This window comes from Nicotiana tabacum, chromosome 16 (assembly GCF_000715075.1).
Source record: "Nicotiana tabacum cultivar K326 chromosome 16, ASM71507v2, whole genome shotgun sequence".
NCBI lineage: Eukaryota > Viridiplantae > Streptophyta > Magnoliopsida > Solanales > Solanaceae > Nicotiana > Nicotiana tabacum.
In genome coordinates, this window is record NC_134095.1 from 54722254 (window position 1) to 54740886 (window position 18633).

The 18633-nt window shown below is 32.5% G+C and overlaps 2 protein-coding genes across 2 annotated transcripts; one reads left to right on the plus strand and one right to left on the minus strand.

Annotated features, from left to right (window-relative positions):
* Positions 1-1992: 1992 nt before the first annotated feature.
* On the plus strand, positions 1993-4652 carry LOC142170246 (uncharacterized). Its single transcript, XM_075232104.1, has 6 exons — positions 1993-2584; positions 2701-2710; positions 2779-3251; positions 3540-3855; positions 4005-4110; positions 4212-4652. The coding sequence occupies exons 1-6, from the start codon at positions 1993-1995 to the stop codon at positions 4650-4652; spliced, it is 1938 nt and encodes a 645-aa protein (XP_075088205.1).
* Positions 4653-11095: 6443 nt separating this feature from the next.
* Positions 11096-18077, minus strand: LOC107768856 (signal peptidase complex subunit 2). The gene is made up of 5 exons (XM_016588006.2): positions 17881-18077; positions 17652-17803; positions 16591-16672; positions 11516-11658; positions 11096-11407 (listed from the first exon to the last, which is right to left on the minus strand). The coding sequence occupies exons 1-5, from the start codon at positions 17980-17982 to the stop codon at positions 11311-11313; spliced, it is 576 nt and encodes a 191-aa protein (XP_016443492.1). The 5' UTR covers positions 17983-18077; the 3' UTR covers positions 11096-11310.
* Between the last annotated feature and the right edge of the window lie 556 nt (positions 18078-18633).

Consider the following 18633-nt stretch of genomic DNA (forward strand, 5'->3'; position numbering starts at 1 on the left):
ATACAAGTTATAGCCTAAAAATAATGACAAGTGCTAGTTGTCGCCTCCCATCCATATCTTTCTTCCTTACTATCTTTCTTCTTCTCTCTCACGCTAGCAACCCATGGTTGTGGTTCCATGGACGCTTTTCTCTCTCTCTCTCTCTCTCTCTCTCTCTCTCTCTCTCTCTCTCTCTCTCTCTCTCTCTCTCTCTCTCTCTCTCTTTAAAAAGCCTCTTTGGTTTCTCTCGTCTCCCTTTTCTTGTATTTTGGGGTTTGGATCCTTTATTCGGTTTTCGAAAATCTGAAAGTCATTGTAATTTTCATCTTATATTTTAATTCTTGTTTGCAATTCATGATTTTGGGCTCTATCTGGGTTTTGAATACAAATATGTTATGACCCCAATTTATTGTCATCGCAAACTTATGATCCCAGATCTATTATGGATAAGAAAGCATGCATCGTGTTGTGGACCACACATTTGAAATGCTGATGAGCTATGAGAATGTTGTATTTTGAAGAATATTATGTTGGATCTAATGATCTGTGTTTTTTTTTTTTTTTCAATTTCAATTTTGTGGTGGTCTAAATCTCCATTAGTTTGTGTTTTGTGACATAATTAATTGATTGATTCACAATTTTACCGTTTTTATAATATTGTGGTTACCATTTTCGGCGACTGTGAGGCCATGGATGCCGGTGTCTTCGTCGTTGAAGAAGCAACTCCGCCAACCACGACTCTCATGGCCTTATCTTCTTTCTCTGATTTTCTCTTATAGTTTCTGTAAATATGAAATTAATATTTTGAAGATCTTTGCCTGAAACTTTAAAACTCCGGCGATCTTGTTACCATTTTCGGCAACTGTGTGGCCATGGATGCCGGTGGCTGGTCTCTTAATAAGAGGAAGATGAGAGGAGATAACTATGCATAAAGTTAAAATATATACAAATAGACTGTCACTATACAAAAATTATACAAAATAGACTACCATTATACAATTTGTATACAATAGATATACAAAAATATACTGTCATTATATATAAAATATACAAAATAAATTGTCACTATACAAAATATATACAAAAGAGATTGTCACTATACAAAAATATACAAAATTGACTGTTACTATACAAAAAATATATAAAATAGACTGTCACTATACAAAATATACTGTTACTATACAAAAAATATACAAAATAGATTGTCACTATACAAAATAGACAAAAACTATACAAAATAGACTGTCACTATGCAAAAAATATACAAAATAGAATGTTATTATTATACAAAAAATATACAAAATAGACATTTCGTATATGACATGAATTACATATTTCATTCAATTCTTAGCTAATATTATTAGATCCAGAAGTACAAAATACAATTTAAAATGCAATACAGGGTTACTCTATCGCGCTAGGTAGGGGTCGAACTTGCAACCTTCAGCTTAGGAAATACACGCCCTATCCACTGAGCTACATGCACTTGTGTTGTCATGCTCATTCCTTTCGGGTACTATATGCAATATGTTTGGGCCGAAGGGCCATTTTTTGTAAGTGGTACAAAACATGGGCTTTTAAAATTTGAGGAATTGACACCGTATAACAATCCTTCACATAATTGGCATTGTATTGGCCATAAATTTAGGTTGGCACTAGTAGCCCAAAAATATTGGCATAAAATAGCCAAATCCCAAAGACACGATTATACAACCCCTCAAAAATAGGGGGGTTTTAAGATTCTGTCCCCCCAATCACGCTTGCATGATGTATCCCATCAGAAGTGTAACTACCCAGTCGACCAAAATAAAACCAAATGCAGAAAATATATTTCCTTCAAAAATCAACAAGGGTGCGAAGATTTTTCAGCCATCACGAAAATTGAATATCAAATTCTGTATTCTAATGCAATAATTAGTTCTTTCTTTGGAAACAATTTTTTATTTTATTTTTGAAGTTCTAAGATACCGGGTGAAGAAGGGTTTTAATCTCTGTATATAGAACACAGATTCAATGGCTACTTTGCCGATTTTGATACAGCACGGGAGACGCTGGGATAACAACAATCGATTTGTGGATTACTCAGTTGAAGGCGTGGTGATTAGTACCGAAACTAAATTTATTGATTTTATTTCTACAATTTCAAAACAATTGATGGTTGACACCACAATTAATTTGCTTGAAATCCAGTATAAATGCGATGAAGATTCACCACCAATGATGATACACAATGATATGGGATTGCGTGTATATATCGAGTTGAAGAAGAAAAATTATGCGTTTAATGAGTATCCGCTATGTTTAACAGTGAAAGAGAAAGATATGCACGCGTTTAATCGAAACGAGGAAAATTCATCTGTATGCCTACAAATTGCCAATACATATGATATACATAACGGGGATACACTACAGTTGATTGCGTTTGATAACGTAGATGATCCTGAAGTTGTAGATTTTGATGAAACTCCAATAATAGATGATCCTCTAAATAATACTGTTTTGGAAGGCCAACTTTACAAGGACAAGGAGACATTGATGATGGCGTTAAAAAACTATGCTATTAGAAAAAAATTCAGTTTAAGGTTGATCGATCAAGTCCATCAAGGTATGAATGTATATCTAACTTTAATAATTGTATACAATCGTCAGTTTTTTTATTTTCACAACGCACAATAGTTTATCTTAATTTATTTACTATTGTGTAATTTTGGATGTTATTAGATACTGTCTGGTATGTGTCAATGACCGTTCCACGTGGTTTTTCAAATCTTCATCGCTAAACAAGTCAAAAATCTTTAGGATTAGAAAATTCAGTAAGGATCACACATGTTCGGCGAGGGATAGGTTGTTTACACAACGTGTAGCTACTGCTCCTGTTATTGGAAGAATTATTTGTGATAAATATGTTGATCCTAAAACAATATACACTGCAAAGGATATAATAAAAGACATGAAAAAACATTACGGTATTGACTTAAGCTACTGGAAGGTAAATAGATCAAAGCAAAAGGCCCTTCAGTTTTTAAGAGGAGATCCAAGTGAGTCGTATGCAAAGCTGCCAAGCTACTTATATATGTTGATGCATTCCAACCCCGGGTCAGTTGTGTGTTTGAGAAAATCAGATGAAGGACACTTCATGTATGCCTTTGTCGCCTTACATGCATCAATAAAGGGATGGAAATTTTGCAAACCTATTGTTGTGGTTGATGGAAGCTTCCTTAAAGCAACGTACAGAAGAATGTTACTCACAGCTTGCTCGCAAGATGCTGGAGGTTTGTTCTAGAAATACTCTACTATATTTCATTTATTCTAAATATTAGTAACATATTCATGTATATCCAAAGAACTAATTGTATATCAGAGTATACATATATGTATAAAAGTTCTGTGTATAGCCATTTACACTTATATAGTTATTTTAAATCCGTGCATATCAATTAACCATCCATATGTATTTGTTAATAGAATATATTTATAATAAACACTTTGTAGAAGGAATATAATTGATATATTGTAAACATGCAAGATTTTTCCACTTGCATATGCAATTGGTGATAAAGAGAATGATGCCTCATGGGGGTGGTTCTTTGAAAGGTTCAAAGAAGCGTTCGGTGATAGAGATGACATGTGCATTGTATCGGACAGAAATGAGAGCATAGCTAAGGCAGCTTCAATAGTGTATCCTCAAGTTTCTCATTGTGTTTGTATATGGCATCTATGGAATAACATAAAAGACAGATATAAGAGGAGCCAAGAAGAGCTAAGAGAGATATTTTTTGCTACTGCAAGAGCATATACTATTCAAGAGTTTAATCACCATATGACAGAGATGGAACAAATAGATGGAAGAGTGAAGGATTACTTATTTGATATTGGGTATCACAGGTGGAGTAGAGCGCATGCAAAAGTCAACAGAACAATGACAATGATTTCCAACATTGCAGAATCATTAAATTCAGCAACTAAGGAAGCGAGGGAACTTCCGATACAGCAATTACTGGAAAAATTCGAATGTTGATCAACAGGTGGAACTACACAAATCGAAACACTGCACAAGCGACATTTACAAAGTTTACCTTTAAATACAATGCTATACTGGATGAAAATCTTGATGCATCACAACATATGATGGTAAGTTTATAACATATTCCTTACTGAATAACTCAATAAGGTTACTCTTTTGGATTTTATACATAAAGTGTAGACTAATCTTGCTTTTCTACCAAATATAGGTGAGACCATCGATTGAAAACTTACATTCAGTTATTGATAATGGGAGGTTGTTCATCGTTTGCCTTAGGGAAAGGACATGTAGTTGTAGAAGGTTCCAGCTCGATCAAATCCCTTGTCCGCATGCGTGTGCGGTTTTGAGGTCAAAAAACTTAGAGGGTGAAGATTACTGCTCTATGTACTACAACAATGAATACATGTTGAAAGCATACGACATTCCAATTTATCCTCTTCCAGATGAAAGCACATGGACAATTCCAGTAGAGGTATTAGAACAAGTTGTGTTGCCACCAGTCTGGAATAAGATGCCTGGAAGACCGAAGAAGGTGAGATACAAGAAGGTTTCAGAATCACAAGCTAAGAGGCCAAAGAGTTCATGCGGACAATGTGGACGTGAGGGCCACAATAGGAGAACATATAGAAATATACCTTATAACCACTGAATGACCTTAAAGATAAATTGTTTGTATATATATCAAGTTTATTAAATGATTGAAGTATTATTCATGTTCAGAAGTTATTTAAGTTTTGCACTTGTGTATGCAAGTTTAATTTAGCATTTTCGTATGTATATCAAAATGTATCATATAAATTAGTTGGACAAGGTCAATACATTAAGTTGTGTAGGACATGTATATCATCATGTATATTATTGCATTGACATGTAAATAATATTTTGGCACATGATCTTTACAATTTAATCATTTTATATGAAGTTGAATTAATATGTCGTCATACTGGACACTGAATCAAGTTTGGATATACATCTCTGTGCTTGTTACACATACAAATATAAAAATAAAATGTATACATGTTTTTGAATAATGAAGTATTGATATACATGGGGATAGAGTTATACAAAATACTGGTATTATTAGTTCAAGGATATACACATCAGGATATACATGTTAGCTCAAATAAATGTAAACATGTAATTGTACAACTAGGTATTGATATACATGGGAACGGAGATATACTCAAAACTAGAGTAGTAGGTTCACGGATATACATAGTGAGATATACATGTTATCTCTATTAAATGTATACATGTATTTATAAAACTAAGTATTGATATACAGGGGATAGATATATATAGAACAGTGGTGTTGTTAGTTGAACGATATACAGAACAGGATATACATGTTAGCTAAAACAAATGTATACATGTATTTGGCAATTAATTGTTGATATACATGGGGATGGAGATGTACACAACACTGGTATAGTTAGTTCACGGATATAAATATCAGTATATACAAGTTAGCACACTTAAATATTTACATGTAGTTGTACAATTAAGTACTGATATATATGTGGATAGAGATATACACAATGCTAGTGTGTTAGTTTACAGATATACATGGAACAAGATATATATATATATATATATATATATATATATATATATATATATCTTGTTCTGTATATCTTTAAACTATATATATATATAGTTATATAGTAGTAAAATTATGTATTGATATACATGTGGGTAGAGATACACAATAATGGTGGTGTTTGTTTATGGAACTGCAACATTCATTTATGTTAGACATGAGCATGCTAAAGAAAATTAGACATACACATGTTAAATTTTTAAAAAAAAGAATAAACAGTAAACAAAGTAAAAAAAAATCCATAAATATACCCATGCTACATACTGGTAATTTCTTAATTTGACGAAAAAAGGAAAAAGATACGTTTAACCTGCAAAATATAAATAATATATTACAAATATTGTGCCATAATGAGCCATTAATAAAATACAAATGTATTTACATATCCCAAAATAATAGATAACTAAACTAAAGAGTAAGACTACTTGTTCTTCAATGTTAAAGGAGCATTTATTCTGAAACTTCTTTTAGAAAACTCTGGCTCACTTTCATCTTCATTCTCTTGTTTAGATCTACCATAATCCCACAACAATGTACCAAGTCGTTTGCGATGTTTCTCTACATCGAAGACAGCTGGAATTGATCTTTGATGGATAAAATACTCCACAAAAGATGCCACATATACACCACAATCACTAAAACAAAGTGAAGATAATTTAGAAGGAATCAACGCCCTTTAATAAAATATAATTATTTAAAGAAATAAAATATACGAAAACTTAACATACGCGTTTTCTTGTTGTGGCAGATCATCAACCAAGTGAATAGCTAATGGATCAGCAAGTGGTCTGTCGTTGTATGGTACATTGGTCAAATCAATATCATGTCTCTTCCTGTAAAAACATGTACTAGCCAAGAAACGAGCAATCAACACTGCATATGGTTGAACGGCCTCATGAATTTTAGCATCATGTTGCGCTCCTCTGATGGAATCATACACGTGTATGCACCTGTCCTTAAAAGTCAACACACCTAAAATCCAATGCCATTCGTCTTTTAAGCCTATAGGAATTAGTACATGATCGACAGTGTGCCACGGAACATTACACGACATGCGAGAGCCTCGCATATAATCAGTTATTTCATGATCCTTAGGGATGACACCATAGTCCCTATTGCTTGACAGAAACTGATCATACAATGATTTTACCTTAACACTAAATGAAAAGTTTGTCGTGGTGAATGACTTTGGAACGTTAACATCGTACTTTATTTTTTTCCTTAGATAGTAGAAGATGACATCAATATGCTGCCAAAATAAAAATAGATTTAAGTCAATAAATATAACACTTAAAGATTTAATAAAATAAAACTAAGCATTTAAGTAAAAACTGATGTGTTTCAAGTTAAGCATTGTATGATATACAATTAATGTCTTGATATACATGAAATAAATAATATAAAGATATATTTATATTTTTTACTCTTAGATATACATATTAGGATATACTTTTAAGAAGTATACGTGTAAGAAGATGAAGTTAATAATTTTTGGGTCTGATATACATGTAGATATACAACATATCCATATAGTTGAAGGTTTTAATATACAATTACGCTAGTCAGTTATACAGTTACTTCCATTGTTTATAAATGGTTATAAATGACAGTACGACAATTAATTACTCTCACTAGACAAAGCACATACAACTGCACGAAAGAATGACGCTGCAGCAATTACTTTGGCATAAGAAGGTACCAAACAATCTTTATTTACACACAAATTTAGCCTATCATAATGCGCAAAACCTATTTTAAGGAGATATGTTATCAATTTAGTTCATGTGAGCTCTCAACTCCTTCAAAGCAATAATAAAAAAAATGAATTTGGTAAGCTTGATATTGACCTGAAGCATTAACCTTACATTATTAATCCAAAGTGATTTAAAAAAAGAGTTAAGAAAAACATTAAATAGACATAGTACAGAGTATTAATCGGATAAAAATGGAGAGAATTGGAGTATTTGAAAATTTTGAAATTTGGGGAAGATAGAGAAGAAAAGCGTAAAAGAAGGAGAAAGGGGAGGAGTGAGGGAAAAGTGCTGAAGCACGATAAGTTGGCTATGCTATGCCAATTAAAACAAATAAAAATTTAAAGTAGGGCTATAGGGTGCCAATATCTAAAACTAGGGCTTTTTAATGCTAATTTTCTTAATAGGTTGTTATACCATGCCATTTTTTCTTAAAATTTTGAGGGGCTATAGAGGGTAGTTTTCTCACAGCTATTCAGGTGGTCCAGTTTAACTGGGCTAACTGAACGGGGCTTATGCTCTTGCAGTTATCCATTTTTTACTTTTTTGATTTAGCCACTTTCTAATAATATGCTTATGTGTTTGGCCGCACCAGTTACGAAGTGATTTTTGTTAATACTAATTTTAGTATACGTGTGCATCACGTTTATCAATATAAAATATATACGCAAATTATTGAAAACATAGCAATGGAGGTTAAACTAAAATCAATATATTTTTAATGATGAAAATAAATATTAGTAAATTGATACAATATATGGTTGAATTCAACATTTTCTGAATGAATTTAGTGTAATTAGTTCTATAGTATTTATAGTTATAAATATTATATTATATAAAATAAAAATATGCTATGTTGTTGTATCTCATCTTGCATCTCTTTGTAAATTCTACGTTCATTATGTCATTAATACAAAAAAAAATGTTCATTCAAAGTTAATCAAAATTATAGATAAGTCAAATGGACCTCTTCATGTTAAAAAAGTTGCCTGGATTCTTATTGATCCAAGTGTAAATTCCCTTCTCTGGACGTTCATCCAATGCCAAATAAAAGTTAATACTATTCTAAACTCATTCCGAATATACTTTGCTAATAACAACTTTGAAATTTCAAGAGTTCACAATGTTGATGTCAAATTTTAAAAATTATAGGAGGGAAATGATAAATTTATAGCTATTTCAAAAGCTCCAAATACATTAGTTTATCGTAAGTTTAAAATATTAATTGTAGTTACAATTTCACATAGTATGACTGTAGCTTAATTTATTTCTAAATTTATACCATATTAGTTCAGACTTTTAGAAATTTAAAGTTAAAAATAAATTAAAACTCTTAAGAAGTTAACAGAAAAAGATGAACTTGCATTGCTCATTGATGTTTCATATTTTTAGGTAATCAATTATTGGTAATTTGGAGAAAAAAATAGTATTACATACCTCATAGGCTAAGAATTAAAAAAATAACATTGGCCACGTACTAAACTCTAAAAGAATATTTGTAAAAACTGATCAAATAAAGAAAACATTTAATAAGGTAAATTTTAATTGAATTTGAAGTCATAAATATTAGGATATTCTTAAGTAAAATTTTTAGTTGAATTTGAAGTTTTAAATATTAGAAAAATAATTAAATGACTATTTTGTCTAGTGTGAAATATTTTTAAATGGTAAAAAGGCAAAAGGCATTTTGATAGGGGCTTCAAGTTCTCTTTTGCTAGTCTTGGGATGCGCGCGTTGCGCGTGTACCCCGTCTCGATGTGTACAAACTTTTAACAAATACATTAAAATATGTTAGGTTATAAAATAAAAATTTTAAAAAGTATATGTTATCAAAGACTATGAATACTGATCCTATTTAGTTAACTTAATAAAGGAAGCCCCATAAAAGTCTTCGGTCAATCTGTTTAATTTAAAATTATTTCAATTTTATAATTGCATTACTTCAACTTCAAAAGTAATCATGCGCAAAAACGCATAACCCTTGAATATTTAAGTTTTTTTTTTTTTGGAAAAGCATATTCTCAAGGAAATACCTACATCACGTTTAGTTTATGGTCACAGATATTCTAAAAGGCATAAACACTTAAACAATGTTAATTAATAACATAAGCAGTATTTTTTTTTCTTATGAGCAAAATGCACATATTCAAATTTCTTTAATCAATAAAATATACTTTAGGGATTATTTTCAATAAATTAGTAAGGAAAAGCTTTCTATTGCAAAAGTAGAATCCCATTATGATATTTACACGCACGGATTTTAGTTTACTTAATACCGGAAACAAAGTTCTAATTAGTATAAGCAAACTCATAATTTGGCGTAAAATTTCTACATTAATTAGAGAGTTTGGAAAAATAGGATGGCAATATCTAGAAAAATAACATAAAAATAACTTAGTGCAGAATTGTTCCAGAAGAAATGTCACCACAACAAAATAATATAGAAGTATTGACAATCAATCTAAAGAAATATTTTTAAGAAAAATTAATTACAATCATACATATAAAGTTCAAATTTAGATTGGAAAATATATAGATCCAGAGTCATACGTGCAGATTACAATTCTATTTTGGAACAAATAAACGAAACAAAATTGCAAAATAGATAGGAAATCAAGTAAATTAAATTTGCAAGTCTTATATCTTGATTGTAGGTGCGTGAATTCTACCGTAGCATTACAAGCAACTGAATTATATCTTGACCGTAGGTGCGTGAATTTTACTGTAGCATTGCAAAGCAACTGAAAGACCTGTCATTTGCAACCACAAGCAAGTAAAACCGAAGATCATTGAAAAAATATTCTCATAGGTTGGATAACAAAAAAATGGAAGCGGCAAATTTAGTACCTAATCTATTGAACAAAAGTACTTCTCAGTTTATAGATTATGTATACCGCATGGATCATCTCATGTGAACAAATTTCTAGCATTGAGTTCACTCATTGAGATGTGCAAAAGAGCATATATCACTATAAACCAATGCAACTCGATCAAAACCCACTAAAACAGTTAGTCTCGCAAAAATATTTTATATATATATATATATATATATAACTTGTTTTTATTAGCAGAAAATTATTAGGAGCAGTAGATCTTGACTTGTGTAAAAATTAATTAATTTCCTTGTATAAAACTTAGAAGTATTAATTAATTAAAGAATATAAGGAAATAATAATAAAGCTTTTACAAATTAAAGATACAATGTATGTACAAAATAGGACTCGTACATAGCTAAAATAGGAAAATATTTAGTAGTCAATATTTTACATGATTTCAAATTCTTAAATATAAGAAAAATAGTTAAATTACTATTTCACCTATTATAAAATCTATTTTTAAAGGATAAAAAAAGCGAACAATATTTCGCTAAGGAACTTCGTGCTTTTAATATAGTATATAGATAAAAGCTATTTACATTCGGCGGCTGATCTTTCAAAAGGTCTTGAGCATCGAGTACGAAATATGCATGTATAGATCCACTTCAGTATTAGTATTCTTATTTAAATAGATAAGTAATTTGAAACATTTACTACGAGAGACTTTAATTAAATCATTTTAATTTCATTTGATTAATATGTAAAATTAAAATAACAAAGTAGAGAGTGCGTGCGTAGGAGACTTTGGTTCTCATAGAGTTGGTAAACAACAAGAACACCGGATTACATTGTCATCGATTTCCTATCTTTAGAGGTGTCTAACCGAGCCAATAACAAGTGCAGGGGGTGGGGGCAAGAAAGGCTATGTTCATGACCACATTCATTTTATCAAAGAAAAATGATCACTTTTTTAACAATGGAAATGGATCACTATAATTCAACAATGAAAACGGATCAATTTGCTTCTATAATGATTTGAGTGATATTAACCAGAAGTCATTAACCGACATTTTCAATCTCATTGGCTATCTAGGCCACCAAGATCCCTAACAAAATATGTCTTGAGTCTTGACATTGCATTTATTTGCTCTTTTTGTGTTCCTTAGCATAGTTATTAACTAAGGCTTCAACATCTTTCCAGAATAGCCCCTCCACAAGAACTCCATCCATGGTAAACCTGCAAAAAAGTAAATCACCATAATCAAGTCATTCAGTTCATGAAATCCCTTTTATACTATTTTCCTCTTTGAACAAGCGGGGTGGAGGACGGGAGGGAGAAAGAGACCATTGTGTGACACTCTTGGTAAATTCCACTTTTGGCTTTGCAGAAATCGACTTGGGATCAGCAGTCTCTACTGTAAGTGTGTACTTATCAGAGAATCTAGGCAGCTTCGAAGAGACGATTAAGCCAGTGCTGTTAAAAGACCCCTGTCACAAACAATCCTTTATGAGCAAACAACCTCATCCAACTAATAGTTAGTAGTTACATCAATGGAATTTGAGCAGAGATAAGAAATTCATTGCCAAACTGCAAGAAATTCAGTACGAGATTGACCAGGCAATAGATTGTTATTTCAGCTACTGCATCTCCAATTGACAGAAGATTAATGACAGTTTTATAAGGGTAGATGAGTTTGCCAGATGATCGAAAGTAGCATAACTACTGAGCCTTCAGACGCTGGAAGACAAGAGGCTCAACAAACATCTATGCAGGTGATACTCATGATTACACAGAAATCTTCGGGAGAAGCAGAAGCCTACGGTGTTCAACTTTCACCAGGTTCAGCTAAAGTAAGAATAAGAAAGCATCACAAAAGTCACAAGATCTAAAAACGCTACTGCAGCAGATATGAGTTGCCGATGGCTAAATGTATCTTGCAAGCGACAAGACAGCTAAATATATAGGAAAGAACACTGCAGGCATTGACATACTTCAAGAGCAGTAACCTCAAAATTCACCACTAAAAGCAACATAACAAAATCAAGTAGATAGTAGAGAATAAATGACAAACAGGCACTACTTCATGCTTTCTTCATAGCAGCATATAAGCCTCTAGCAACTCATTAGAGTGTACCACTTACTTGAAAGGAGCACGTAAGTTCGCATACAAAAATGTTTAGGAAAAAAAGACAGACAAAATAAAATGAAAATCTACCAGAATTTGAAGCCGGAACATTGTGATGCCAGATGAGGAGCTATCGAGATTTCACACTAGAAATACTGATGAAGACTTCACACTTGGGAGGAAAAGAAAGAAATAAAAATTGATGACTTCATTTGTATATGAGCAGACAATACCTTTATTTTGTAATTTTTGCTATGCATCTTCTAGATGCCATTTAATGAAATTCCCTTCATCAAAAAAAAAAATAAAAAAATGATGACTTCACACTAGGAAAGAAAAAAGTAGAAGACACAAGAAAAGAAAGGGGCTCCACCAGATGTGAGGTCTGTACACAGTATGCTGCCAGATGAAAGAGTTACGAGACACGAAGATCGAGATAAAGACTAAGAAAAGAAACAAAAGATGCACACCAGATTGGAATTCTGAAACACAATGTGCTACTAGACAAAGATTTCACCACTAGAAAAATAGAGCATTTTATATCGAGTGAAACTGACACTAGGAAGGAAATACAAAGGGTTGGGGCAAAAGAATCTTGATAAAAAGATTTGAGGTGCATTAGTGAGACCCCACCACGATAAACCCTGGAAGCACCAAGACAAAATAAAAAAAAAACAGCATTGACCTCCCTTTTTGGTAGGTAAATAACAATCCTAGAGAAAACAACATGCAATATCAGGCTCCCAGAAACGCTGATGAGGGCAAATCTGTGGTCTGTTTTTTTTATCTCAAGTCCATTCCTCATCCTGACCTTTCCCTGAAGTAACCACATGCTCAAATTTACATAGCCATAGGAGTACCACAAGCATTGAAGAAGGTAGCTCCAATATAAATAGGTGGCAGTATTTCACGGAACCTATGAACATCAAGGATGATGAAGATATACGAAGAGGTAATGATGTTGAATGTCTAAAACTCTAAGACAGTCATTCCACTTAGAAAAGTGGCGCATTAGTAGAGCGTACCCATTAAGCCTGCCTCAGTACACAATCACTGATAGCACTCGTCTTCTTTCCCCATTATAACCTCTTTTGCTCCTCAAACCAGAGCCTATCACTCTGTTTAACTCTGAATTATAAGACCAAGTGGACGCTGGAGAGTGGAGACTATACAATGGAAGTATACAAAAAATTCAAGAGAGAGAGGAACTCCACTTGAAGAAACATCAAGAATAAAGAATTAAGTGACATCAAAGGGAAGTGCCAGAGAAAGAAGATCCCATCTAGAGAAGAAAAAGATCAGGGATACTAAGTGCTCAGAGAAGTCATCTATAACCATTGAGATGTTTCTGACGAGCAGAACACTGTTCAGATGCGTAAAACCAATATTTCCGCTATACGCAACAAGAAAAGTAAAAGGAAAAGAAAAATATTAAAAAGCATATTCTCCAAATTTCTCCACTCATTATAATATAAAAAGGGAAAAGGGACAGATTACCCCTCTACTTTTGGAAATAGTTTACATTTAACTTCCATTATACTATTCAAACAAAAATACTATCACCGTTATACTATTCATTGATTCAAACAAAATAACCTCACCATTAGCAAACTTATCACATATGCCCCCTTACCCTAATGAAGGTCCAGGAGTCCAACATTGCACCGCGTAACCTGACATTTGAGTGAGGTGGACGCCACGTGGCATGCCACATCACCACCTAATAGTCAGAATTTGAAATATGTTCTTTAAATTAATAGATTTTTCACTTTCTCATTTTTTCCATTCACACTAAAGAATGGGAGCAAAAAGGAAATCAAAACACAGAAATCCAAATAATGGCATCCCTAGGGAAGAGGTTTACTGTTTCCTCATCATTAAGAAGGCTCATCTACTGAGCAAAATCAGATCAACGCCACTTACCTTGATAGGCATCATTGTTAACGTTCATACTTTCAAAATAATTGCAGATTCTACGACTTTAGTTAAGTTAGGTTTTTTCTAATAAAACCACCCATGCTTTATTCTTTTACATTTTAGAAAAATTATTTTCCAGTTTCTCGCTAGAAAAAAAAAAAGTTCTATTTTCCAAATTTGCTACTTTCCCTGCCTAGTCACTTTCCATGCCAGACTCCAATCTAAAATACAAAGATCCCAAAGTATCAATCAGTGGAAGTTCCAGAATTTATGAAATCTTCCTCAAAAAAATATTTTTTCATAGAAATGCTAAGATAATACTAAAGAATATCAAGAAAAACTCTTTTTAAAAATATACCTAACGTTTTAGAGCAGATTCTGCAAATCACATGAATGGTTTCCTTGTGATAGAACTTCTTTATTTAGACTCATCCATTCTAATGCTCTTCCAGAAAAGCATATCCAAGTAGGGTTCTTTGTTATTCCCAGTAATTCCTAGTGACAATTCTTTTCATCTGCAGTACATTTTATTACTGAGAATCCATCGCAAATTTGAAATTCATGTTGTGTTTTTCTTCTCTTTGAAGAACTAAGATTTTACAGTGTGGTGGTTTTTTGTTATAGATGGGAAGGAGTAGAATATAATTCAGTGGGTTTGGTGAATTTTTCTTTTCTTTTTCAAAGTGCGTTGGTTATTTATTCTAATAAAAGTTGGAAAATAAATACACACATGGCATCCAGGTGGCATTTTGGAATCTGGGTAGGAACATCCGTTAGGGTAAGGGGTATATGTGATAAGTTTGCTAATGGTAGGGATATTTTTGTTCGAATAGCATCCGAAAGTAGAAGGACAAATCTGGACCTTTTCCCGTATAAAAAATAAAGAGAGTTACTAGTTGGAGACTATTACTCATAATGAAGGTGTGCTCTGCATTGAACCTCCACTTAATAAACAACAATCTTTACTCCAGAGTCGGTCTCAAGACTTAAACTAAGACTGCTTATAAGAAATGAAGTATCACTACTTACACATAATAATCAATATGTTGACATAAGCATTATTGGCTAGCACATGATGACCTTGTGTTATCTCGATTTTCATGAGTGTTTTTTAGAACAAGCCCACTTATCATAAGAGCTTTATTGGTTAGCACACTGTCAAAGATGATCCAGTAACCCAAGTCATTTTTCATTAAGAATTCATAAACTCAACCTCCACAAGTCTTGCATTCACACCATAAGGAAGTCATATAAAATAAGTAGAACAGTGCATTTCAAACGAGTCATTATGTGATTCGTTTATCCAATTAAATCTGGTTAAGGATCTCTAATCCATTATCTACCCACTTATTAACGCACTAAAGGTCAAATAATTATTCACCAACTCATGATCACAGTTATCACAACCTTTTCACCCACTACATTCTTATTTATTCTATGATAGAATTCCTATACCTCTAAATAGGCGTCTTTCTATCTTTTAATGGTGTGTGGAAAAAAAGGGGTTGTAGCATGCATCAAAGTGAGGTGCAGCTAGGAACCAAAAGGCCCGAGAGTTGACAGTTCTCGTTGATTCCTCTCCTATTTTGATAAGAATTTATAATGATAATAAAGATGGGATTAGGAGATAATGTCTTGATTAAAGGTTTTATTATGAACTATAAAACACATAAAAGAGGAATGTTAGTAGGAAATAACAGAATAGACTTTTACAGATCATCTTTAAACCAAATGGGCAAGGGTAGAATGCTTAGGATACTGCCTGGGTAGCAATGTTGATGGACAAAACAGAAAGCTACTAGTCTATTAAAAAAACAGAAAGTTGTGCACCAGTAGTATAGTTTCGAGCTTAATGTAGTAATATGTTCAACAAAGCACAAGATTGTGGGAAGGTTAAAACTGAACAAACTCATATACCCTCCAAAATAACAGGACTACATGGAATGAAACATCATACAGACTTCCATGGACCTTATATTGTTTCTTCTAAAAAGTAAGAAATGATTTTGATGGAAAAAAAGAATTCTCAGCAACTTAGTTTTGAAATACTTTTCCCCGAGCAATCGAAGATTAAGTGGGCGACTCAATAAAGCATAATATTTCCAGGAAAATTCACCAGCCTAACTTTTGACGATTCAAAATAGACTGAAAATGTGTTAGATTAATATCTAAACCACCTGTTTTAATAGGTAGTTAAATTCTACTTCCAATAAGCACATTCAGCAAGAAAAAATCCTCACATTCATCAGTGGCTACTCCAGAAAAGACATGTTAGAATTCACAACTTCAATTAATGCACGACAAAAACTTATTAGCATGTTGCAATTTCACTAATATATTTATTGCTGGTAAAAAGGCATGTTGATTGACAACTTACTTCCGGAGGATAGGTGAACAAAATTGCATTCTTTTCCTTTGTGTGGATAATCAGCTGCAATATCACGTTGAACAGAATATACGTGCCATAGTCAAGGATACAAGAAAGTTGGACGAAAAGTTTCACATACTAAAAGAAAAAAAGATCTCAAGCATCATAAAACTTCCATCAATCGAACTCCCAATATGTACAAAGAAATTCAAATGCTTACCTTTTCAACCATCATACCATCAAAACCTATAAACGTGTAGCAGCTTTCAAAATTATCGCTTTCATTTATGAGCATTCACATCAAAAATTCAACCCTCTTTAACCATGGCTATTACATTACGACTATCCATTAGAACACTAAGGAACACCTACATCTAGATCTTGAAACTCATTTTAATAATTTAAATATGCAATTACCGAATATCAAGTTACAATTGTCAATTCCACTGGAGAATGGTTAAAAAAACTCCACTGGAAAAATAATTGGGTATTAGTTAAAAATAATAATTTTCTCACGGCAAACCAAACAGTATTTATGATGAATGAAACAGATACGATCAGCAAAATTGATAAAACAATGTAAAAAAGAGTCCCAAGCAAGCAGGCCCCGAATTAAATTGTTTTTTCTTTTCGATTTTTCTACTCTTCCTCAGTGATAAGCCAGCGGTGGAGCCAACAGCCAAGGAAGGTGTTTCAATTGAATCCCCTTCACTGGAAAATGGTACTGCACAAATAGGGCAAAAACAAAAAATTTTCCACATATATTTTAACTTTGGAATCCCCTTGAAGTGGCAAAGGTAGTTCAAAAATTGTTTGAGGTCACAAATCCAAATTTTTTAAATTCTTTTACTGATCAACGAAAACACAACTACTACGCTGCAATCTCAAATTAGCCGGGGCAGGTCATATAAATCCCTATATTCATTCCGTTCAATTTGGATCTATTTCATTCCAATACTCAGTAATCATCACAGCAAACAAATTAAAAAAAAAAAAAAAAAGAGTAGATAATTAACATGACAATAAAATCAAAACCAAAACGAAAAATTCAAAAAAAAAAAAAAGGATATAACACAATGCAGCCAATGAGAAAATCACGATTAGCAGGAAACTCCTTTTTGTAGAATTGAGCAACAAGAGCAATTGCTATGATAATTGTCCCAATCAACAACCTTACATTACTCAATCTCACATCTTCTGGATATCCTTTGCTTGTCACAATCTATTGAACACATAATTAAACAAAATCAGCATAAAAACCCCTACAATTCAATTTAATCGTTGGGTAAAAAAAGTTACCTCGGTGACTGACTCATCGAGAAGGTTCTTGATAGAGTGATGATCTAAAAGATTGGCTTTCTTGGGGTTTTTCTTTGTGGGAGTTTGATTGGTGGAAGCCATTTTCTCTGATTTTTGTTTCTGCGTTTTTCACTAGGGTTTGTCTGGAAGTTTTTCTTTCGTCTTGCTATTGTTAAGTTAGTCAGAAGAGAAGAGGAGAGGAGAAATGACGATAGAGGAAATTACGAAAAGAGTCTTAGGGATGTAATTGCATGTGACATGTATCAAGGGTTATTTAAGTAATATTGTTGAAACGGCACGGGGGAGTTCTACTACTTGACAATTAAAGCAAATCTAGATTTAGAAAGATAACTTATTTGACTTGAATTACTCCTTGGTTATGAATTTCTCTCGCAAGTGAAAAAATAAAAAAATCAAATTGATGTTAGTCTAAATAAATCAAAAAGTTAGTGGAAATTAAAAGATGGCTTAGTTGAAAAACTATGCGTCTTGATTGTCACTAGTGATACAAACTTGCAAAGTTTTTAGTGATGCAAACCTCAATATTGAATTACAATTTCATACGAAAATATAATAGAAGATCTAAATCTAAATGTTATAATATTAGTATCTGTATAATAATAGGATACAACTCCTTTCTCAATTTCAAGGTCCCAAACACTCCATAAACATGTGCAATGGTAATATGGTATGTTTTTTTATTGGGTAAAGAAAGAAGGTGAAGTGAAAGATGGAACAATTTACATTTTAATT

What these genes read in the sequence shown, in the direction of transcription:
- LOC142170246 (XM_075232104.1), top strand. Translation starts at nt 1,993, where the DNA reads ATGGCTACTTTGCCGATTTTGATACAGCACGGGAGACGCTGGGATAAC. An exon ending in GATTACTTATTTGATATTGG is followed by an intron (nt 3,856 to 4,004) that starts GTATCACAGGTG and finishes GTTGATCAACAG; the next exon opens with GTGGAACTACACAAATCGAA. An exon ending in ATGCATCACAACATATGATG is followed by an intron (nt 4,111 to 4,211) that starts GTAAGTTTATAA and finishes TACCAAATATAG; the next exon opens with GTGAGACCATCGATTGAAAA.
- LOC107768856 (XM_016588006.2), bottom strand. Translation starts at nt 17,982, where the DNA reads ATGGCTTCCACCAATCAAACTCCCACAAAGAAAAACCCCAAGAAAGCC. An exon ending in CTCATTGGCTGCATTGTGTT is followed by an intron (nt 16,673 to 17,651) that starts ATATCCTTTTTT and finishes TGACTATGGCAC; the next exon opens with GTATATTCTGTTCAACGTGA. An exon ending in TGTTCACCTATCCTCCGGAA is followed by an intron (nt 11,659 to 16,590) that starts GTAAGTTGTCAA and finishes TGTTTGTGACAG; the next exon opens with GGGTCTTTTAACAGCACTGG.